General features: G+C 36.4%; 1 protein-coding gene across 1 annotated transcript in view; it reads right to left on the minus strand.

Moving 5' to 3' along the window:
* The window catches only part of LOC122026303 (protein YIPF1 homolog), a 48,779-nt gene extending 25,453 nt beyond the window's left edge, over nt 1-23,326 (minus strand). The window contains exons 1-4 of the mRNA XM_042584975.1: nt 23,039-23,326; nt 22,623-22,668; nt 22,439-22,507; nt 21,759-21,918 (exon numbers count right to left, since the gene is read on the minus strand). Of these exons, the coding sequence (XP_042440909.1) occupies nt 21,759-21,918; nt 22,439-22,507; nt 22,623-22,668; nt 23,039-23,092 (329 nt within the window). The 5' untranslated portion in view covers nt 23,093-23,326. The remainder of the gene's footprint in view (nt 1-21,758; nt 21,919-22,438; nt 22,508-22,622; nt 22,669-23,038) is intronic.
* Between the last annotated feature and the right edge of the window lie 3,064 nt (nt 23,327-26,390).

The raw sequence follows: 26,390 nt of genomic DNA on the forward strand, positions 1-26,390 counted from the left end.
AATTTGCAAAAAGAAATAAAGAACTTAAAAAATCATACATGCTCGTATAATACAAGTATTAGAAAAGTTAATGGTCTAAATTAATACCTTAATTACCATAAAGGGTAAATTAAGAAAATTTCTTAGAAATATATTCCTAAAAGATTTTTAATCAACCCAGTTGGAAGGAACTTATATTGGGTTCCAAAATCATTCTTCGATTAAAACTTTAAAGTTAGGGTTTTCAGAGAATAGATTAAATATTTGATTTCCTTAAGAGAGTTTATCTAAAAAGTGGTTGTTACTCCAATAACCAACAAGACCTAATGTCTCGCCACAACCTAAAAATCAATTAATAAAATAAAATATTTAATTGACTAACTGATAAAGTATTTAATTGTAATTAATGCTTTAAATAGTTACTCAAATACTTTTTTACAAAACTTATAATTTCCAAAATTATTGCAAATTTTTTTTTAAGTGATATCTAAGTTATTTTCAAAGTTTTCAAAAACTTGATAAATTTTTCAAAATGTTGGAAAATTAGAATTTTTTTAAAAACTTTCTTATTTTTGAAAAGTTACCCTTCGATTTTTTTTTTTAGATACTCCATTTTTTTATGTGATCAGAGGGGAAGAAGGAAAGATTAAATCAAGGGGAAGATAGTTTAAAACTTTTTTCAATTTTTGCACTTTATTGCAAAATTTATTTCTTTTTACTTTATGTTGGTTTATCCTAATTTAACTTGGGTTGCTCACATCAAAAAGAGGGAGATTGTTAGTACCCCAAGGTAGTTTTGATGTGATCAAACAAGTTAAATAGGTCCTATTATATTTAATCTTGTGTTTAAATTTGCAGGAAGTTAGGAGCACTGTCGAGCAAAAGACGCAACTAGCGAGAAGGAAGGCATGAGAAAGAGCCGACGAGCTCGGTGCGTCTGAGGGACGAGGTGCTGTGGAAGAGTATGCAGGCGGATGAGAAGAAGGCGCGCGATGTTTTCAAGTAACGAGAAGCCGGAGCGGAAGCTTGCTCGAGAAGGCTGTAAGTTGAGTTCGGGTGAGCCGTATTCCGGATGGCCGAAATCACCTAAGCTAGCGGAGCCGGAGCAAAAGACCCGGACCGATGCGAGCGGAACCAAAGAAGGAGGTCGGGACGACAAATCAGCAAAGAGTTGATTTTTGTCCCCGGGGTGCCCGGACTAGGGGCACCCAGACCTGGTCGGGTCGCCCGAACCAGTCCAGGATGCCCAGACTAGGGGCCCCAGACCAGTCTAGGGCGCCGGACTCCGACCGCCCGGAACTCAATTCTTAGTCATTTCGACGTGGCGTTTGAACGTTGCGTCGGAAATAGAATTTTATCTCATTCCAAGCGCTTGGAACCCTTCCAGACGCCCCGAGCAGGGCTATATAAGTAGCCCTGCTCCCAGAAGCTAACAACAACAAGAATTACAAAGTAACAATACTTGTGCTTGAGTTTGTCGGAGTTTAGCTTTCTGATTCTGTGTGTTCATTGTTGTACGAGCCTTCTCCACCCAAAGGAGATTTTTAATGCGCTTTTTCATATGTCTTGGATTAACAACTTCCCTGGTTGTAACCAAGTAAATTTGTTGAGTCTCGTCTTTTTAGTTTATTATTATTTCTATGTTTATCCAAATGTTTTAATTAAGTTATAAGTTTGAGAAATGTCTTTTTGTTTTATTTTTATGCAGGAGTTATTTACCCCCTCTAGCCGGTCGCCAAGGGTCCTAACAACAACAACTTGCATCTTGAAATAGGAGCACTCCAAATTTCAAACATGTCAAACTTTCTAAGCCTTGAAACTCTTAAGAGAGAAGAGAGAAAAAAAAAACCCAAGAGAAAAATTTACAACTTGAGAATGAGTGAATTGAATCAAAGAAATAGGGTTCCTATTATAGGGATGAAGTGTTACTCCTAACAGGTAAAAGGTTTCTTCCAAAGGTGCAAAGACATGGGTATGTGTTTTCACTTAAAGCATTTCAATTATCACTAATTAATTCAATTGATTAATCTGATTAATTATTTACTTAATCAATTATAAATATTAATTAATCAATTAATTAATATTACAATCATGATTAATCTTTTAAATAATCAATTAATCAACTAACGAAATTAATTATAATTTCACACATCTCAATGGTTCCTCATATTCGAGTTAGCTCTCATGTAATCTTATCCAAGAATTCAACTCGTGTGCGAGTTAAACTTCCGTCATATCATATCAGACCAACCTTTGATTAGATATTAATTTCTCATTCACTCGAGAAATTAGTTTACGACGACTTACTCACAAAATAATCGTCTTATCCCTATTAATTTATTGGTCACCAAAACCAATTTTCCAACTATCCCCACATGAATGGAAATTATGGATAAGTTTCAAGTCTCAAACAAGAATTTCATTGGAAGATTATCACATCAAGAGAGGTAGCTTATGACTTTGAAACCTCCGTAGTAGAATATGATAGGATTTACTAGCCCAATGAACTATGTCTTAAATTATTCATCCGTTAGTGTAAACCAAGATAAATATATCCACACAATAACCCCTAGGTTTTTACCAATTCTTTATCGTGTTCGTCTTGGCCATGGACAAAACTTGAGATTCATAAGTGTTTCATTAAAGAGTATCCTGATACCTTATTATACCATTTGCAGTATAATATAGGAATCATTAAGAATTTTTGTTCACCATGTACTCATTTTACAGGTTACACATTTTGTCTTAAGAAGGAGTTGGAGTAATTACCCTAGGTGCCTCCAATCTTGCAGCTTAGTTGTCTTTTTTGAACTATAATCTTAGGATCTTTGGTTAACATGGTTAGATTACCACTACTCGATTTAAATGTTGACTTTTAAACTCATTCCCTTAAACATACAGTATAGTTTGATCTCTCAGTAGACCTTTTTTAACTAGTAGATCCACACAATTCTCTATATTCAATAAAAATTTCACCACTAGAGATCTACTATTATAATAATGTATTAAGTCATTTCAAGACTTACCATTTTATACTAATGTCCTCATAATTTCTTAGATATCATAATATTTCATATATATTGGCACAGATTGATGCATTTTATGCAATTAATTCTTTGAGCCCCAATTGGGTATATATACCCCACATTTATTGATTCACCCCCACATTTATAGGCTTCATTGGAAGGTTTGTAACCTTTTAATGCCTTATAGAATTTTTTTTTCATTTTTATCTAACTAAGGCTTGTGGTTTGTCGAGAGGATAACTTCTCCCATAATTTTCAAGATAAACCCAAAACTTATCAACATATCTTTTATCACCATTGTTGAATTAAGGTGAATATGATATAGTCGATTATTGAATGTTGCACTTCCTCGAGAAAGATTCCTTGAGCAATACCCTGTATTCTCTCCCTTAATCACCATAAATGATCTCCCTTAGTCAATTTTTCCAACCACATTTCTAGTATTTTTAAAACACTTCAAAGGCCTAAATCTTGCTTAAAAGCAAGTTTCCATAGCTCCAATCTTCTGATTTCACCAAGTTAAAAATTGTAGTTGTCTAATCAGGATGATGACCAAATTGCACTTGTTTTTAAAAGTGTTCAATCTATAAAATATGCATCACTTAAACTTCCAATTTCATCGAGCTAGAGCTACCATTATCTGATTGGAGTGTTGACCAAATTGTATTTATTCTTCAAGAGATACTCGATTTAAGAAGTATATATCCTTTAGTCTTTCAATCTCATCGAGTCAAATTGTGGTCTTCTGATCGAAGTACTGACCAAAATTATTTTTACTATTCGAGAGATACTCGACTCAAAAAGTATACATCCCTTGGTCAAGCCATAGTTGCGATCGTCTGATTGGAGTACTCACTAAGATTATATTACTCTTCGAGAGGCACTCAACTCAAGAAGTATACATCCTTTTGTCTTCGAATCTCATCGAATCAAAACTATGGTCATTTGATCAGAGTGCGAACCAGGATGGTATTTATTCTTCGAGAGGCACTCGACTCAAGAAGTATACATCTCTTGGTCTTTCAATCTCGTCGAGCCAAAACTGCGGTCGTTTGATGGAGTACTAACCAGGATTGTATTACTCTCAAAGACAATCAACTCAAGAAGTATACATCCCTTGGTCTTTCAATCTCATCGAGTCATAGCTAATTAGAGTGTTGACCATGATTGCATTTATTCTTCTAGAGACACTTGACTCAATTTCTTAGTCAATTGCAACACATGTGATGCAATACTTCCAACTCATTTATTTTAACCTCCACTTAGATTTCAATGAGTTGAACTCCCTTGGTCTTCCAATCTCATCGAGCCAAAACTGCGGTCATTTGATGGAGTACTAACCAGGATTGTATTACTCTCAAAGATAATCAACTCAAGAAGTATATATCCCTTGGTCTTTCAATCTCATCGAGTCATAGCTAATTAGAGTGTTGACCATGATTGCATTTATTCTTCTAGAGACACTTGACTCAATTTCTTAGTCAATTGCAACACATGTGATGCAATACTTCTAACTCATTTATTTTAACCTCCACTTAGATTTCAATGAGTTCAACTCCCTTGGTCTTCCAATCTCGTCGAGCCAAAACTGCGGTCGTTTGATGGAGTACTAACCAGGATTGTATTACTCTCAAAGACAATCAACTCAAGAAGTATACATCCCTTGGTCTTTCAATCTCATCGAGTCATAGCTAATTAGAGTGTTGACCATGATTGCATTTATTCTTCTAGAGACACTTGACTCAATTTCTTAGTCAATTGCAACACATGTGATGCAATACTTCTAACTCATTTATTTTAACCTCCACTTAGATTTCAATGAGTTCAACTCCCTTGGTCTTCCAATCTCGTCGAGCCAAAACTGCGGTCGTTTGATGGAGTACTAACCAGGATTGTATTACTCTCAAAGATAATCAACTCAAGAAGTATACATCCCTTGGTCTTTCAATCTCATCGAGTCATAGCTAATTAGAGTGTTGACCATGATTGCATTTATTCTTCTAGAGACACTTGACTCAATTTCTTAGTCAATTGCAACACATGTGATGCAATACTTCTAACTCATTTATTTTAATCTCCACTTAGATTTCAATGAGTTAAACTCCCTTGGTCTTCCAATCTCGTCGAGCCAAAACTGCGGTCGTTTGATGGAGTACTAACCAGGATTCTATTACTCTCAAAGACAATCAACTCAAGAAGTATACATCCCTTGGTCTTTCAATCTCATCGAGTCATAGCTAATTAGAGTGTTGACCATGATTGCATTTATTCTTCTAGAGACACTTGACTCAATTTCTTAGTCAATTGCAACACATGGCAATACTACTTCTAACTCATTTATTTTAACCTCCACTTAGATTTCAATGAGTTAAACTCAATTCTAACTTTTGGCCAAGTGGGTTTGATCTTCTATCTAAACTCATTATCCTTAACTTTATGATTTTAGTCAAATAACCCCTACAAAATCTTGACCATTAGTGTTACATTTTACCCATGGTATAATTTGTCATCCAACCGTTTAAGGCGTGGTTCTCACATAGAAAAATTCTATTCTTCCTTGCTAATAACTCCCATCACTTAAGGTTCACTTTTAGATGTGCTAAAACATCTTTTGATAGTAATCTTAAAAGGTACATTTTCTTCAAGTAATACAGTGTCTTTTATATCATCGCTTAAAGAAGATTACGGAAAATTTCTCCAATTTCTCTCCCGTATAAATGGAACCCACGATCGTCATAACCGTCACTATCATCTCCGATCGCCTAATCGCCACCGCCCATTCTATTCACGGGTTCACACCGACCGCCTACCTTCTAGCTCCCGCGTCTCAACTGCAACAAGCAACCATCGACTACCGCGAGCAATCATTATTCGATCAAGCAGCTACCGACGTCTCTTATTTGCTTCGGCCACGAGCATTGATGACTTTCTCCAACCTTCCCTGTTGTTTCCCTCTTCACCCGTGACCAGTCACCTACCCTGATCTCAGTTGCGAGTAGTAGCTTGCCTCACCATGAGCACTTGTCATCAACCACAGCCACCGGCTCTCTATTGCCTACTGTCATTACTGGAGAGGAATGGAATTTGGGTAAGGTGAACCATAATTGATTAATCTAATAATTTCGGATTGATTAAGATTATATGAATTGGTTGGGTTAAATCTTAATTAACTGGAAGAGCAAGGGGAAGAGAATAACACTATGTTGACTTGGGGGTTAATTAATTTGGATTTCTGCAGCCCCTCACAGATCCGGCCACCATCTTCCAGCTATGAACCCCTCCAGCCATGAGCCACCGGCGATCACCTTGAGTTTGGGTGAGTTTTGGGGATAATCCATGGTTGTAAACCCTAATTTAATTAGGTTATGGTATGACTAGGGTTAATTGTTGGATTAAACCTAACTAGTTAATAAGATGGATTAATTAGGGTTGATAACAGGATTAACCTTAATTTGATTTAGTTATTTATTCCTATATAATTAGCTAAATAACACGTGTTGATGTAGGACTCTGATCCTAAGATGGTCATCTTGACGTGGAATTTATTTAAAACAATCTACATATAAAAGCGAGTATTTTTTCCTTGACCTCGATAGTTCATTTACCTTAGTGTATATATATAATTGACTGATTAGGTTGCTTTACCTTTACTCTACTCATATTTTATCTGAGTTTGATACTTACATACTTGATCTTAGAGATAATTTGTTTATTATCTACACAGTCTCATCTTTGAATATTCTTACTCTGTAGCGTACACACATGTATGGTGTGTATTATAGAATTATCATGCTGATTATGTATATGTTAGTGTACACATATGTATAGGTGTTGCTACTTATTGTATATGTTGTTAATAGACACATGTTAGATCTTTATATAGAGAGAGAGAGATATATATGTGGTTAATAGATCATATTTCTAGTATACCCATGTTGTATGTGCACATGTATCTGGCATATTTTATTAGAAGTATCTTGTTGATATACCTATATTGTGTGTGCACACGTGTCTATTGTGTGTGCACGTGTATGGTGTGTATTATTGGAGATATCATGTTGAGTATACTTATGTTGTATGTGCACACGTGTCCGATATGTTTTATTGGAAGTATCATGTTGATTATACTCATGTTGTGTGTGCACACGTGTCTAGTATGTATTATTGGAGCTATCATGTTAATTATACCTACGTTGTATGTGCACACTTGTCCGACATGTTTTATTGGAAGTATCTGTTGTGTGTGCGCACATATCTGTTATGTGTGCACGTATGTCTGGTGTGTACTATTGAAGATATCATGTTGATTATACCTGTGCTATGTGTGCACACGTGTCTAGTGTACTATTGGAAGTATTATGTTGATTATATCTATGTTGTAGTGTGCACATGTATCTGGTGTGTATTATAGGTGCTGCTACTTACTGTATATGTTGTCTGGTAGACACCTGTTGGACCTTTTCATACATATAGATATATGTGATTGATGGATCATGTTTCTAGATAAATCTAGATCTATCATACAATGTATGATAGCATAACATTGCATAGAGTTTATATACTCTTGTTGATGCAACTAGTTACTAGGTAAGTAACACTACTCGGTGTCATTGTATGTATATCATGTCAATTAAGTCTCCTATGAGTGGTTAATGATATGTCTCCACTATGATGTTGAGAGGGGTGTGTGATATGTTCGCTATATTATTATCCTCGAGTTGTTATACCCTGGACTACTCACGAGGTATCCGTAGTAGAGTGATCTACCACAACCCATAGTTAAATAGTTGCATCCTGTCTGTCCATAGGTTATCTGTGGTAGAGTAATCTCGCACAGACAAGGACCCTAACATTTCGAACTGCCCACGGGTTATCTGTGATAGAGTGATCTCCCGCAGTCCCTAGCTAAATAGCTTGATGTCTTGGTTATTTGTATTGCTTATGATGGAGCATATTAGTTAGAGCCCTAGAGCCAATCATTTGATGATTGTTGTATGGACTCGTTGTATCATATTCTTATATATAAATAAAGGCATTTGTTTTTGGTTATTATACTTACTTGTATTGGTACCAAATAACTAAGTATGATAGCGTCCTTGAGTAGAAGGTTCTTACCTATATCAATCGATTGATTGAATCGATAGTGAGATGATATAGGGAACACTACTCTTAATCATTCCTAGTCGAGTATTAACATTCAGGGACAATGTTAATGCGACGAGATAAGTCAACTCGACGACTGATCTCACGTCACGGATATAGATATCAAGTCGATACACGGTATACATCGAGAAGACCCACCACGAGAAAGTATCACGGATCGTTATACGAGTGTCATATACTTTCTCTGGCTATTAGTACGATTACTAGTCCTCGACCCGAGGTCACCACGGTTCCTATAAGGAGTTACATACTTGTCATTAAACGCCACCAGAATCGGTGGACTATAAAGGCGATTACCGTATGTAACAAATTACGCGGAGGGATGTGAGTGATGTAGATGTGATCTATCTCTCCTATATGACGGAGAGACATCGATATTCTTGATAGAGTGAGACCACTATGCATGAAACACGCCTAAACGAGTCAATACGAGATATCGAGCTCATTCGATTGAGTGAGTCTACTGGGATTCAAGATTTAGATCGATTAGAGGATGACACGGCCTACCTCACATTGATCAATCTAAATGTCGAGGATGAAGGACACTTGTCATATATCGTGAAGAGTCATATTGTAGAGTCACAAGGTGATGTTGGATCTCAACATTATTGTAACTCGGGTAGTAATAAGTGTTGCTAGATACCGCTCATTACTTATGCTTCTAAATGGGTTTAGAGCATTGCCAACGCTATGAGAACCTATAGGATCACACACAAAGGGCAATTAGATGAGATTAGGTTCATTCAAAAGGATTAGGTTCATGTGATGAACCAAATGGATTAAGAGTAATCCAAATCGAGCTAATCGAGTTGGTTCATGTGTTAAGTGAGTCTAATTTGGAGTTAGACTCATTTAATTAATTTAATTCAATGAATAAAGATTCATTAAATTAAAATTGACTTGAACCAATGGTTAGATTAGATCAACCAAGGAAGAGAAGTGGTCAAGTTTGACTTGACTTAAGAGGAAGATGAAGCGTCAAGTTTGACTTGACCATTTGCCACCTCATTGATGAGTTAGCAAAGAATGGGCCAATGATGATGCTCCATATCATCATGGTTGCTTAAGTGGGATGCCACCTCATGGGAGTTACCAAGAGTTGTGACTCTTGGCATTCAATGGAGGTTTTAATCCCTCTTAATGTGGCCGACCACATCAATTCAAGTGTAAGTTTCATTTTGTGTTGAAACCTCCTTCTTCTTCCTCGTTGCTCTCTTCTCTTCTCTCCCTCTCCTCCTCTTTGGCCGAGACTTCTTGGAGTGTTAGCACACTCAAGATTTCTTCTCCATCTCTTGCTTGTGTTGATACACATAGAGGAGTATCTACTTTGATACTCTCGAGATCCGACGAACCTTGGATGAGCGGGATTAAGCAAAAGGCTTCGCATCAAGGGTAAATTCTTATCTTATAGATCTAAAGTAGATCTAGACTTAGAAAACTCATACGTGAAAGTTTTTACGAAATTTTATTTCTTCGCACGGATCCGGTGGCGGGGTTTCGGGGTTTCCGCAACGCAAAAAGCGATTTTTGCGGCCCGAAAAACCCAACAGTGGTATCAGAGCCACGTGCGAAGCGCGTACAAGTTTTATTTTGAATTTTATGAAATTCTACAGATATGTAAGTTTCTGTGTTTTTATGATTTTTATAGATTTTATGGGTAATTTTCTCGTAGAAGCGAAGCACAAGTGTTTAGACACTTGTAGGCTTCGACTATCGAGAAAATATTTCCGAAACTGCAAGGTTTCGCCCCAAATCATTTTGGGACAGCAGGCTAAGGCGCTGTAGGATCGCTTAGAAATACTCGCGTTGGTTATATCGCGGGTAGGGGTGCTACCCCGGACCCCGCAAGGGGCTTCATTCCGCGATTGCGCCCGAAAATCGCTAAACGGGACCGCCGGGAATTTACTCATAAAAATTATAAAAATTGTAAGAAAAATTACAGAAATTTATAGAAATTACATAATTTAGAATTATGTATTATTTTGTGATGGTCATGGCCCAAAAGACCTAATTTGATTGGATATTGTATGTTGTAATTCATAATACGGCCTGCGTGCCGTCATGTGATTGTGCGTGTTGTATATTTGATACGCGACCTGTACGTCATGCCTTTCTATTTATTTATTCCTATTGTAAATAGTTTAGACTCGAATGTAACTCGAGTTTCACTTTTGTAATGTACAAAATGGAGCGGTGGAAGGTCCACTCGAGACGGAGTTACAAGGAGGGCGCGAGCAACATAAGGTGGTCAAAGGAAGGAGCTTGAGAAGCTGTTGACCTTAGGTTGACCATCCGATCTTCTTATTGGCTTGAGAAGATCGTAGTAGGGTCATGACTAATCACAAAATATTTAATTAATTGCTTGTGTGTGTATATGTGATGCATGCTAGAATAGTAATTAATTAGCGCCTTAACGATTAGATTAGATCTAAATCGCGTATATGATACACCTCGACGATTAGATTAGATCTAAATCGCGTATATGATGCGCCCTAACGATTAGATTAGATCTAAATCGCGTATATGATACACCTCGTCGATTAGATTAGATCTCAATCGCGTCAACTCGCAATGCCTAACATGTCGTGATATCTATCACTACCTCGATCACATGTTGTTGTTGAATCTGCCAAAGCAGAGCAACACATATTATCTTGGTAGGGTACGGAGGGACAATTTTGGTCCCGCCTATCAACGCATGGGTAAGTACAACTCAATTAGATTGAATAACTAATTAATTCAATTTGATCGAGTTTCACTATAGGTATTTTTCCAATGGTTAGAAGATAGGACAAAATCACGTTTATATTAATTCTTGGACGTATTAGCCAAAGCTAACTCGAGTTTTAATATAAATGCGGATCTTGATCCTATAAACAAAAGTTGTATAGAGATGTAATTGGTAATTAGTTACTTACTGATCATACTAAGTCTTGGGCGATTTAGCCAAAGCTAACTCAAGGCGTAGTATGATGTGGATCTTGTCCCACAAGAATTATAGCTAGTTGGTTGGAATCAAGTAAGTGTGATTTGACCACATCCATGACTTGATTCTACAAAAGTTCTATAATTCAGTGGAAGCATCGTTTAATTAAAAACCTAATTAAATTATTACTAGAATATGATGTTTATTTATTTTTTGCAATTTCTGTTGTAGATAACCATGACGTCAAATACGAACTCTTTCTCCCTACGTTCCGTCCTTGAGAAGGACAAGCTCAACGGAGCTAATTTCCTAGACTGGTACAGGAATTTGAGAATCATTCTCACACAAGAACGTAAACTGTACGTTCTGGAGCAGCCCATTCCGGAGGCACCTCCTACCACTGTCACGCGAGCTGACCGAGATGCTTACAAGAAGCATCAAGATGACGCATTAAATGTGTCTTGTCTCATGCTCGCAACCATGAACTCTAAGCTTCAGAAGCAACACGAGTTGATGGGTGCTTATGATATGATTGAACATCTTCGTCAACTGTATCAAGGACAAGCAGGGCACTGGAAGAGGAACTGCACAGGATACTTGAAAGATCTTAAGAAGAAGAGAAGTGAGACTTCCACTTCAGGTATCCATGTTATAAAAGTCAATCTATCTATTTCTTCATCATGGGTATTAGATACCGGATGTCCTTCTCACATTTGTACTAATGTGCAGGCGCTGAGAAATAGCAAGGCATTGACGAAGGACGAGGTGGACCTACGCGTAGGCAATAGGAACTTATCATCTATCTCTACCCTCTGGGCTTGTATTAGAATTAGATGAATGTTGTTATGTGTCTGCTTTGATTAAGAACATTATATCAATTTTTGTTTAGACAAGAAAGGTTTTTCATTTATAATAAAGAACAAATGTTGTTCAGTTTATTTAAATGATATGTTTTATTGTAGTGCACCTCTGATGAACGGACTCTATATTCTAGACCTTGAGAACTCTATCTATAACATAAGTACCAAGAGGTTCAGACATGAACCAAACCTATCTCTGACACTGTCGCTTAGGTCATATAAATGACAAACGCTTATCCCAGCTCCATAAAGATGGTTTGCTGAACTCATTTGATTTTGAATCATATGAGACATGCGAGTCATGCATTCTAGGCAAGATGACCAAAACTCCCTTTAGTGGACACAGTGAGAGAGCGACTGACTTGTTAGGTCTTATACATAGTGATATATGTGGCCCTTTCAATGTCACTGCTAGAGGTGGTTATAGGTACTTCATTACATTTACTGATGACTTCAGTAGATATGGCTAGAGGTGGTCATAGGTACTTCATTACATTTACTGATGACTTCAGTAGATATGGCTATGTGTATTTGATGACACATAAGTCAGAATCTTTTGAAAAGTTCAAAGAATTCAAGAATGAAGTACAAAACCAGCTTGGCAAGAGTATTAAGATACTTCGATGAGATCGAGGTGGTAAATACCTTAGCCATGAGTTTCGTGACTATCTAGCTGAGTGTGGGATTCTATCTCAACTCACTCCTCCTAGAACACCACAGTGGAATAGTGTATCCGAAAGGAGGAATGGTACCTTATTAGATATGGTACGGTCTATGATGAGTCACACAGATCTTCCTATGTATCTTTGGGGCTATGCTCTAGACACAGCAGCCTTCATTCTCAACCGAGTTCCATCTAAGGTTGCAATAAAGACACCATATAGGATATGGACTGGGAGAGATGCCCAGGTGTCTTTTATGAGAATTTGGAGTTGTGAGGCTTACGTTCGACGTCAAGTCTCGGACAAACTGGGACCCAAATCCGATAAGTGCTATTTTATTGGATATCCCAAGGAAACGAAGGATATTATTTACATTCCCAACAACAGGGATAGTCAGGCTAAGACCGGGTATTTCTGAAGGATTTTGTTTCAAAAAGACTAGTGGAGTACGTTTGATCTGAAGAAGTTCAAGATGTGAACCATAAGACGAAGCCTCGATGGAAGTTGAATCGAACCACAAAGTGTTATGGATGATTTGTTCCACAAGGAGTTGAGGAACCACAACCGCCAAGTAGACCTACCTTCGCAGATAGGATACGTCGTCACCGAGAGATATTCATTTCTCTCGTCTCGACCACGATGACGTCAGGCTCATTGAGGACGAGCCTACCTCCCATCGTGAAGCTGTGATGAGACCGATTCCAAGAAATGACTAAAGGCCACGAGATCCGAGATAATTCATGTACACCTAATCAAATATGGACTTGGTCGATCCACCAAGGGTAAAACCCATCGGTGTAAGTGGTCTTAAGAGAAAGACCATAGGATGGACATATTTATAAGGGTCGCAGTAGCTAAAGGTTTCAAGTAAATTCATGGTATTAACTATGATGAAACATTTTCTCTAGAATATGTTTAAATCCATTCGGATCACGCGTCATATCGCAAGATACCACGATTATGAGATCTAGCAAATGGATGTCAAACCGCTTCGAATGAAACCTACCGAGGATGTGTATACGACACAACCCGAGGGTTTAGATCCACAAGATACTAGAGTAGTACGCAGTCGACAGTCCATTTATGGACTAAAGCAAGCTTTTCGGAGCTGAATCTTCGATTTGATGATGTAATCAAACAGTTTGATTTCATCAAGAATGAAGATTAACCTTGTGTCAAGAAGGTTGTTGGGAGCATAGTTGTCTTCCTTATATTGTATGGATGACATACTACTCATCGGGAAAGACATCCTTCACGCAATCACAAAACTCGCTAGGGACTTGTTTCTCAACGGGACTTGAAGCATCCCACATTCTCGCATACGATCTATGAGATAGATCTAAGAGATCGCTTGCCTAAGTCAGAGTACATACACTTCGGTTTGCCACGCAGAACTCCAAGAAGGGATTGTCGATGTCACATGGTATGAGTCTTCAAGACTCAAGGTCTCTCTCTAGAAGAGAGAGACCGCACGGATCATATCCCTTACGCCACCCATACGATCTATCACGACATATCACGCATGATTGTTCTAATGTCTCAGATGCTTGAGTACGACGAGCAGATACTACCGATCCGTGAAAGTCATCGATATGGCCAAAATATTCCTAAGTACTTGAGAAGGACTAAAGAATATTTCTTGATATATGGAGGTATGATGAGCTAGCTGTAAAGGGTTACGGTGATGCTAGCTTCCAAACCGATCGGATGATTATCGATCGCAATGGGTTCGTGTTTTGCATAAATGGTGGTGAAATGGAAGAGTTCAAACAGACACAGAATGATTCTACAACAGAGGCCGAGTATATCACTGCATCGAAACAAAAGGAGGCAGCTTGGATCCGCAAGTTCATTATCGAGCTGGGGTGGTTCTAGCATACCGATCCCATAAAGCTTTATCAGGACAACAATGGAGCAATAAGACAAGCTAAGGAACCTCGCCACACCAAATGACCAAACACATAATACGGCCCATCTCATTCGAGAGATTTATCGAGAGAGGAGATGAAGATTCCAGAGTACCCACAGAGGCTAACATCGCAGATCCTCGACCGGCTTGCACAAAGAAAGCATGATGATCACACTAGGTCATTAGCCTGAGCCTCATAATCGACAAAGACTAAAGCAGGGAGATCAGTTAGTTGAGCCCCAGAGTCAATCATTCATGATCATTGTATGGAATCGTCAGATCGTATTCTCAGATATAAATAAAGGCATTTGTTTTAGTTATTATTACTTCGTATTAGTTTCAAATAACTAAGTATAATAATGTCTCGAGAAGGTTCTTACCATATCAATCGATCGTGAATCGATAGTGAGATGATATAGAACACTACCTTAATCATTCTAGTCAAGTATTAACATCTGGGACAATGTTAATACGACGAGATTCAGACGAAGTCAACTCGATGACTTGATCTCAAGTCATGGATATGTAGATATCAAGTCGATACGGTACGCATCGAGAATGTATACCGAATGACCCGCCACGAGAAAGTATCATGGATCGTTATACGAGTGTCATATACTTTCTCATGTGGCTATTAGTACGACTACTAGTCCTTGGACCTGAGGTCATCATGGTTCCCTACATAAGGAGTTACATACTTGCTTTCACAAACGTCACCGAATCGGTGGACTATAAAGCGACATCGGTACGTAATAAATTACGCGAGGGATGTGAGTGATGTAGATGGGATCTATCCTCCTATACGATGAGAGACATCGATATTCTCGATAGAGTCACGTAATACGTCTAAACGAGTCAATATGAGATATCGAGCTCATTCGATCGAGTAAGTCTACTGGGATTCAAGATTTAGATTGATTAGAGGATGACACGGTCTATGCCTCACATCGATCAATCTAGACGCCAAGGATGGGACATCATTATATCGCGAAGAGTCACAATTAGTAGTCACAATGATGTTGGATCTCAACATTCTTTAACTGGTAATAATGATCTATTGATGATCACCGCCATTACTTATGCTTCTAAATGGGTTTAAGAAGATCGCCAACGCTATGAACCTATAGAGGCACACACAAAGGGCAATTAGATGGAGATTAGGTTCATTTGATGAACCTAAAGGATTAGGTTCATGTGATGAACCAAATTGGATTAAGAGTAATCCAAATTGAGCTAATTGAGTTAGACTCAATTTGGTTCTTATGTTAAGTGAGTCTAATTTGGACTTAGACTCATTAATTTAATTCAATGAATAGAGATTCATTAAATTAAAATTGACTTAACCAATGGTTAGATTAGATCAACCAAGGAGAGAAGTGGTCAAGTTGACTTGACTCGAGAGAAAGACCAAGTTTGATTGACCATTGTCACCCCATCGTGAGTCAAGCAAAGAGTGGCCAACGATGATGCCCACATCATCACGGTTGCTATGGGATGCCACCACGGGAGTTACCAAGAGTCGTGACTCTTGGCATTCCATGGAGGTTATAATCCCTCTTAATGTGGTCGGCCACATCAATTCAAGTGTAAGTTTCATTTTGTGTTGAAACCTCTTTCTTCTTCCTCATTGCTCTCTTCTCTTCTCTCCCTCTCCTCCTCTTTGGCCGAGACTTCTTGGAGTGCTAGCACACTCAAGATTTCTTCTCCATCTCTTGCTTGTGTGGATACACATAGAGGAGTATCTACTTTGATACTCTCGAGATCCGACGAACCTTGGACGAGCGGGATTAAGCGAATAGCTTCGCATCAAGGGTAAATTCTTATCTTGTAGATCTAAAGTAGATCTAGGCTTAGAAAACTCATACGTGAAAGTTTTTACGAAATTTTATTTCTTCATACGGATCCGGTGGCTGGGTTTCGGGGTTTCCACAACGCAAAAAGCGATTTTTGTGGCCCGAAAAACCCAACAGAGCATTGCTCCCGCGTATGATGTATTGCTTGTGGCGAAGCGTTGCTCTCACATATGTTGTATTGCTTGTGGTGGAGCGTTGCCCTCGCATATGATGGTTTGCTTGTGGTGGAGCGTTGGCACCACAGAATGATATTTCTGGTGGTGGAGCTTTGCTCCCACACATGATGATCTATTACTGTTATATGTACTGACACATGTTTAGGCTTTGCGGTACCATATTGATCATTATCTGGCTCTGCTCATTGCATTATTTATAGTTGATGCATGTTGTAGATGCATGTTGCGCATGGTTGTCATGTGTGTGTGAGTGTATGTGTGTGTGTCTATATATGTATATATATTACCCAGGTGTTACAAGCAGATCTATTGTTGATCCCTAATGATTTATTGATCATTATACCGTGTGTGTTAGACCGGTACTGGTATGTGCATTTATTATGTCATATATGATCATATTCTTATTTCCCTACTACACTGTATACTTTAATCTCCTTACACATTTATCCACGCACTATCATTTGCCTATTACCCGCGGAGTCACATAGACTCACCACCTCTTTTACTGTTATCCATTCCCAGGTAACAGATAGATGATGGTGGAGTTGCTTGGAGGATCTTAGTTTCTAGTCTCACGTCACACTGAGATCATTTTTTTATGCTATTTCCTACTACACTACTTGCATTTTTGTTTTTCGGACTTGGTATGTAATAATTTACCTTGCTCTTGGATTTAAGTCTTGTGGTTTCTTTTATTCGGTTATGTGTTGTGGTTGTGTAAGTCGTGCTAGCATACAGTCAATTATTCAGTTCATATCTACGTGATTTGCCTTTATACTGACAGTGTGGGATGTATATTATTATCTTCCGCTTGTTTATTTTCAGCCGTGTAAGTTGTAATTATTATACTTGTGCAGTCTTGTGGCAATGTATCCAGAATTCATAGGTTGTCATAAGGGGGAGATGTTGCCCGGGCAGGGACTCCTTCGAGATGTGACAGATATGGTTATAGGCATGTTAAGATAGAAGCGCTTAAAAAAGGTAGATCCGCTACTTTAGCAGCCCCCCTAGTGTCGGCCCTACGGATATGGAGAGAGGTTCATGCAGGTACACAGGTCATAGGCGCATGGCGGGGTAAACCCCAGGTCGGCAGTTCCTGAGAATCGACCCCTGGCCGTTACGTCAGAGATATCATGCGCCCACCGTCTGCGCTACGCCCTGGGGACAAGGTAGAAGCGCTTAAGATCTTATTTGCGATAGATGAAGAAAACTAGGAAAAAAAAGATTAAAAATTTTAAAGGAAAAAAAAGGATGGTGAATTGTTTTCTTTACCAACATTTCCTTTGACAAAAGGAAAGAGGTTAGCAAAATTTACAGAACTTAATTTGTTAAAATTAGAAAGGCAAACATAAATTAACAATAGATTTAAAAAGGGCAATAATTAAAAAAATTTACTTCATCTATGATGAGAAACTCCACCATCTACCACTAAAGAGGTAGATAATAGGTGTAAGCTCGTTGAAGATAAACTTAAGACACTATGAACCAGAGTGGAAGTCTAAATCTAGAGTGGAACTATTCCACCTATGACAATGAGTTTTATATTATTGTTCAGGCTTATAGACATTCGCATTAACCCCCTACCCCACGAGTTCATCCTGGCACTAAATTTCGTTTAATCTCAATGTCACACATGTTAGGTGGGCTAAGTTCCTCAAAGAATACACTATTTGTGCAATCATGCTCTAGAATGTATTTAAATGTGGTTTGGGTTTTGATGTTTAAGCAATATTTAAGTTAGGCTATATGGTATCTCATATATATGTCAAGTGTGTACAAGTTTGACATAAGTTGCACATACATTAATGGAAGTACAGGAAGGCTCTTATCATTATGAAAGTCCATGAAGGCTCTTAGCATAATGGAAGTCCAGTAAGAATCTGGGCACAGAAGAGTTAAGTGGACACTTAGCATGAAGGGAGTCCCAACAGGTTCAAGTGGACTAGATGCTAGGCACAACAAGGAAGTCCTAAAGACAAGAAGCTACTTAGAATGGAGGAAGTCCTGGTGGTTTGGGAAACCTCTTGGCACCAAGGTTAACTCCACAAGAAGGGTTGGTAAATTGAGAAACAAAGAAACCTAGAAAGCAAGCACAAACATAACCTTGCAAGCGGCTTAACAGAATGTGTCAATCAGCTAGAGTGCAATCGCCTAAAATCCTTCTATAGGTTTCGGCCAAAAGGGACAGTAGATTGTTAGTCATCAATCAACTCCTAATAGTCAACAAATGGTCCAGCAGTACCAACTCAAATTACCATTAGAATTGAAAATTGAATCAAGAAATTGTCAAAGCATGTCACTAGTCATCTGATAATGACCTATCAATCAACTAAGCACTGAAAAGGTTGTTTCAGGGAAAGAAAAAATTAATGATTTAGTTATAAATAAGGGTACAAGGTAGCTCAAGAAGTCATAAGCGAAAGCCCTGAAGTTGAATCTCTAACTCAATAAATGCACAAATCTTTCAACTTTATTTTCTTTGTAAAAGCACTCTTGTAAAGAAACTTTTGTGCTTCCTTGTTAGAGATTGTGTTAGATGGTTTCTCCACCTTTAGCGGTTGAATAAGAAGAGAAAGAACTTGTATTTCTTATTTTGGTTCTTGCCTTGCCACATTTTATTTTTTGTTGGATAACTTGTTCTTGCAGAGCAATTTCAATTGGGTATTCAACCTCCTCTACCTCTCCTGTGATCCTACATACACTCATCCAAAACATTAAATAGGAGTGGATTATAAAACCGCAGATGCAATAAATCATGTTGTCTCCACACGCTGTATACCATGATCACAATAATGATCAAATTCAACCATGTCAAAGATGACTACACTGCTTGTTCTCACTTTGGGATAATTTTTTAAAATGTTCAAAATGGATACTATCAAAATTTAGTTGATTTTTTGATAAAAATGATTACATATTTAGGGGCACACGTTTATATATTTTTAGAACGACTTTCTTATTTGAAAAATATACACTAGCTAGACATTTTGAAAAGGATAAAGCCATAACCCTTGTTATATTGGTTTTACTGGCCCTCACTACAATGATATATACATGGGTTGCATTACAATATAGGCAAAATATAGGCTTTTACACACCACAGTGCTCCCCAGAAGCTTTAGAAAGATGCAATAGAGTAAACTAATGGTAAACTAATTTTTAGGGTTACCTGGAACCAATCAAAGCCACAATTCTTTTTACTAGTGGTAAACTATTTTTTTAAAATAACATATTTCATTCCATACAATAAAACCAACAATACATCACAAATAACCAACTTGTACTCCAAAGTTATTAGGTTGCGTTGATTGACCATGTCTATAGTTTCAGATAAAGATGAAAATTCGTCAATTATTACTAGAAAGCCCTATGGAAATTATTTGAAATGCAACTTAAGTGTTTATCTACTTTCCACCCACCCACAGATTGATGGACAGACTAGGGTTGTCCACCACAATATAAGGAACTTATTGAATTGTTGAGTGGGCAAAAATCTAAATATTTGATATCTAATGATACCACTTGCCAAATTTACTTACAATAATTCGATCCACCAATTTTATTCGATTTGAGAATGTGTATGGGTCGAAAGCTCATCAACTCATTCACCTTATTCCCTTGTCTACTACTTCCCATTTCAACTAAATGTTTTGTTGAGAGATCCATGCTCATGTCAAGAGGAAATTTGCATTTAATGGACCTTGTAAAATTCCAGATAATATACATTGTAAACTTACTCCAAAAAGCTTCATACTTACTCCAATGATCGTTGAGCATAATCCAATTATTAATGTTACGGAGTTACAAGTATAAAGGGCAGCCCGATGCACGAAGCTCCCGCCAATGCGAGATTCCAAGAGAGGGTCTATTGTACACATCCTTACCCTGCTTTGCAAGAGGTTGTTTCCGTGACTCAAACCATGACTTATAGGTCACATACTAATAACTTTACCGTTGTGCAAAGGCTCTCCTTCCACGGAGTTACAAGTATATCATGGGACATTCAAGAATGTTGAAGACTTACAACCATATCGTGGACATTCAAGTCTTCCTCTTGTACAAGTCACATTTGGACGATGTCAACTCCAACGCTCTCATTTATGCCACAACCCTCTAATCAGATCAAGCACAATATGAATTCTCAAATGGTAATATTGCTAGATCGAAGGACTTACAAATAAATACCTAGTTCATGGAAAAGGAATTTTGAAAATTGACGGCTCTTGTATCATCATAGAAGAGCTTCGATGAATTTCCCGTGGAACATCCGCTCAATCTAGTTGAGAGGTGTCTTTACTTGGCACTTATATGCAACACCATTGGACTTGATTTTGATAGTTTCATTACCTCACAAGATCTACTTGGTGGAGAAGAATAATGCATAAAAAGAAAATAAAGTTGATGGTAAGATTAGCACATTAACAATTAGCTGAAACAACTTGGAGAATAATTTAAAATCAGCACATTTACAAATAAATTTTAAATTTAATTTTATAATTTAAGGATTATCGCATTTCTCTTTTACTAAATAATTAGGGATAATTGAATTTCCAATTTGACTTTAATGTTATTTCCTTATTTGGATTATTGCATTTCTTGTTTGCATTAAAGTCCATGTATTTGTCAATAATTAATTTTTTACTTACTTTTTTGTGTGTGAGTTTCCTCTATGTGAAGTTTGCTCTCTTGTTTCTTCATTATGCTACATCAATAGTGTCTTCATGCTACATCATTTCATGCAAGCAATCTTCAATAAACACTAAGCTTGGACATAGTCAAAAATAACTAGTAAAGTAGGAAAAAAATTTAAGAAAGAAATAACAAACATGACAATGGTTTTCACCATTTTACATTAGTTTATTTTTGCATTATTGTTTTAGCTAATCCAAGCACAAATACTCAAACCTGAGAGGTGATGCCTTAAAGTGTTTCTTAAGTTATACCTGACCAGGTCATTCAATTCCTCTTTCTTTTTAGAACAAGTGTATGTTCCAAGTAACAACTCTCTGAGGTTAGTTACATGGATCTTAACCAACTATTAACCTTTATGCAAGGCTATAGACTATTAAGAATTTTGGTTATTATAACAGTTAAATTGGAAATTATAGTGTGTCAAATAACTATAAGTTAGGTATATTTTAAATAATAAACATATGCTCTATGTGATCTACAAGTTAATCAAGAAGCATAGAAGGAAGACTCACAGATCAGGATTACCATCGATCTTCCTTGAAAAGTCATTCAAAGGATACACAGAACTAATGATTCTGTCAACCACAACATCAGTGTCAACGTTGAAATATGAGGTGAATGACGAAATACTCAATAGTCCTTTCCAATTGTTTGTGGCTTGTTCGTCTCCAACTGCATAGATGATAATCTATGAGCAGAGCCGCAAGGAAACGAGCAAATGCATAAGGCAGAAACACATAGGTCAATACAAAGTATTACAATACCAGAGCTCCAGTGAATAGACTAGCATGTTGAAACTGATAACATAAACTATATAAACACATCAAAACTACTCTGTAGGATAGTATCTGGAATGGTTAATATTACATATTTGAAGAACACGAAATGCTAGCCTCCAATCATCAACACTCATTCTGCCATAAGCAAAGAAATAATTGAGCAAAGAATCTAATTCAATTATCATTGCTCATCCTACATAAAAACCTGAATAACTGCCATTAGTTTATACAACCTAACTTCAGGCATTTTATGAATACGATGTATATTGTTGATAATTCTGTGAACTATTGTGGCTATGTATCTGTGGATCACAAGGTAGAAAAAAAAATCCATATCCATGAGCCGCCAAAAAAGAATCGATGAACTAGTAAACAGAGTGGAAGAATGAGGCAAATTAATTTTACATGCATACCATATGGACTCTCAGGTGACAAATAACCTCCGTTGGGAGGTGGAAAGATATGCAAGTTTGCAGGTGAGGCTGAAAAGAGGACCAACAAAATATGAGTGAAAAAAATTATATTTTGAAATGAAAGTGAAGCACAAAAGGGAAGTTCGGATTCCATGTTCTCTAGTAAGAAGAAGAAATAAATTACCAGATGGGATCGCACTGACATTGGGCTTTTCATCAGCAACCACAGCCTGGAACAAGAAACTTGCGTGATTATGTATCCAGCTACAGAAAAAGAATGCAAAAGGAGATAAAACAGAAAGGAGAAAAAAAAGATCTTGCGAGCCTAGAGAGTCCTCAACTAGAAGCTCAAAGATGCAAGTGCGAAAGTCTACAAACACGAGGAAACTCTTGCAGCTAGATCAGAGACGAATCAGCAGAAAAATCTAACAAAATTAGGAAGAAAAGCAAATAGGAAAAAAAATATCGGCATGCTCGAATAAAGATTTGATGTCTGATATCAGCAATAGTTCGGGGCAAAAGAAGAAATAAATAATAAACCAACGTAGAAATCATAAGAGAGACCATTAGAATGGGAATAGAAAAAAGAGGAAGGCGTACGGGAACGGAGCCGAGTAGGTGGCTTGTTGGAAGGCTGGTGTATCCGTCTTCCATAAGGAGTAGCCTCAGCAGCAACACGAAGAGAAGAGGAGGGAAAGAGAGACCATAAGCAGCTAAACGATCAAAATCTCCGATTCTTTCTAGCTTTATTCGGTTGTCCGATTGCCTCTCCCTTCTCAGCTCGAGGAACCCTAACAATCTTTTCGTCGTCTCAGCTACGTTTTGAAGTCTCTCAAGCCAGTGAGTGAAAGGAACAGCGAGCTCGGATCCATTGACCCCGAAGCAAGCTCCGAACCTGATATGCATGCTAACGGGTCTAAAATTTATTAGACCCCGGACAACTGGTAAAACACTTCGAAAAATAATGAAATAATTTAAATTTAAATTTAAACTTCATAAATATTCTCAAACTTAATTTTTTGTTCTCAGTATGCATAAGCTCAGTTTTAATTCTTGATAAATGAACCAAAAAAAGATAGTGGCAGTCATCTACCTCTACGATTAATTAAATAAAATTTAAATACTTAAATTATAAAATAAAATCAAATCATTCTATAAATATCTTACATGGATCATAGACATCTTACACGGTCGATCCTATAGTCATATGTAAAAGAATAAATTAAGAAATCGAGCAAGTCATTACATGAGAGGATATTTTACTTCGCTAGAATAAAATTTAATTTTTATCGTTAAAATTAACAACTGAATTTTATTGTCATCACTACATTTAGACAATTTTAGCTTTGTTGTTAAATCTAGCTACAGATATTTTATTTCCGCTAATTTAGCAATAGAAATAAAACATTGTAGCTAATTTAGTGACGGAAATAAAACATCTATTGCTAAATTAAGGATGGATATAAAATATTCATCGCTAATTTAAGATAAAATTCAACGATGGATTTTTTTTTATTTCTGTCGTTAATTTATGTTATAATTTTAACAGAAATCCTTTAATTTTGCAATTTAAATCTTGTTTACATTCAAATTTCAAATGATACAATATTACATATCTAATTCACGATATATTTACAAACAATTCAAAAGCATCCATAAACAATTCACAAACAGGATAAAAATATCCACAAAGAATTCAACAAATAATTCATAAATCATCCACGATACATTTAAAAATAATTACATTATTCATTTAAAGTATCATCTGAAATAATTTCATCACAAAACCCTACATACATCACATCCTACTTAAAATCAACACATCTAAATGCAACATATTATCATTGAATCCTATAACAAGTATAATACAATAAGTTATTAAAAAAACAAGGGAAAAACTTCTCATATATGAAAAAACATATGCATATGGTAAGCCTAAAGTTAAAATAAATATATATAAGGGCAAAACAACTTATCAAAAAAATGTATAAACTGATAAACATAAGTTAGGCATATTTTTTAAAAAATATATCATAATACGAATTTGAATATCTGCTAATGGTAATAGAATATACATTTACCTACATTGTTCTTGGAAAGAAGTCAACAAACAAAATTTGAGATGCGTATGGGATTAAAATTAATATAACTAGTGATAAACAAAAAAAAACTACAACCATGAGCTACTTATCGTATTCAGTAGTATTCAAATCCTGAGTTTTATGTGAGTTAAAATCATGTGGTATTGGGAAAGAAGAATGACTCATTAATGGAAAGTGAGAGAAGAATTCTTACATTTACTACTCTTCTGAAGTCTTTACCTGATCTACCATCGACTGTTCACTACTGACCCGAGACTGCTCTAATGGCATGACCTGATCCTTCAATGTTCTTATATTAAGGTTTCCACTCGAGTAGATGAAGAAGTGGGATGACCCCTTAGCCTAGGATCCATTACACGATCATATGTGACTTTTGTATAGGAGCCAACATCCAAGAGGGAGTTCTTTTTCCTTCCACCAATAAAATCATAATATATATCATTTAGTACATCGTCTGATAGAATTTGTAACTCATCTCCCTCAATATTAAGCTAAGATGCTTCTGCAACAACTAGATCAATGATTTCATTCTATGTAAAAAAATATTATTAATATATAATATACAATTAATAAACTAGCAATTGTCAAATGTAAGTGGTAATAAAGTTTATATTCTTACATCTATGACCTTTGATTGAGCATCGAAAAGTGTCATCATTTTTTTTATTGCGAAATACCTTCCAACAAAGGGGAGGTCTCTATAAAGTATCAGTTTGCATGCACAATTTTTTTTATAAAATAAAATAAGTTCATTAATAAATAAAAAATTCTAGTATAACTTTATAGTAAACTTACCAAATCTATTGCATTCTCTACAATAGATTGTGATCTAGCCATATACTTTGTGGATCAAGTGCATGGGCCAATGAGCTCAGTATTTTTATTATTTCAAGTAATTAATGGATTTTACTATCATTTTTCTACAACCCAAGTGTTTTTTTCATACATCCCAAATCTCATCTGATATATAGGATGACCTTGTTTCATTCCTTCTTCACTTGTATAATAAGTACTTGTATAGTTTTGCACAATAATTATTCTATGTTTCTTTAAATTGTGCCTCATGTCGTTGCTCCCAAATATATTTTTTTCTATAATAATATCAAGAAAAATCATATAAAAGTATATTATATAGTATCAATAATATTCAAATTATTTACTAAAAATTCTTAATAATAAAAATCTTTAAGATCTTGGTCTATATGTCTCTATATAGAATCAGAAGTGTACTAATGCTCATTAAATTTTTTGCTTATACAAGCAGCTACATTATGACCATCAGGAGTAAAATTGTATAAAAAACTATCATTTATCAAAATAATAAATAAAAGATTAGATGCATTGAAATTACTAGTAACATTAATATTTACCAATCCCCAACAATTCTCAAAATAATCTAGCCACTGTATACTACTACAATATCCAACATGATAATATCTGCAAAATAATATAATAACACATATACATACCAAATAATAATTAAATCAGAACTTATATGGTAGAACTAGTAAGATTTATATGTAAAAAGTAAGTATATCTTAAAATTTAATCATCATTATAATCTGAATCATTAACATTAACAGTTTGTAAGTCTTCATCACTAGATACTATTAGTACATTAAGCTCCTCACGGCTAGATATATCTCCATCATCTATTTTCTCATAAGTGACATTTACATTTTCAAGTAATTAAGATGTGGATTAAATTTGTGAATCAACTAAATGTATCTCTACTTCCTCATTTTGAAATGTCTTATGGTGTTGGGCCATGATGGAGTTCGGCATTTCTATGGTCAAGCGAGACTTCATTCAACAAACTGTTAACAATTCACTAGATTTTCTTCTTTTTA

Source organism: Zingiber officinale, chromosome 1A, assembly GCF_018446385.1.
Source record: "Zingiber officinale cultivar Zhangliang chromosome 1A, Zo_v1.1, whole genome shotgun sequence".
Classification (NCBI taxonomy): domain Eukaryota; kingdom Viridiplantae; phylum Streptophyta; class Magnoliopsida; order Zingiberales; family Zingiberaceae; genus Zingiber; species Zingiber officinale.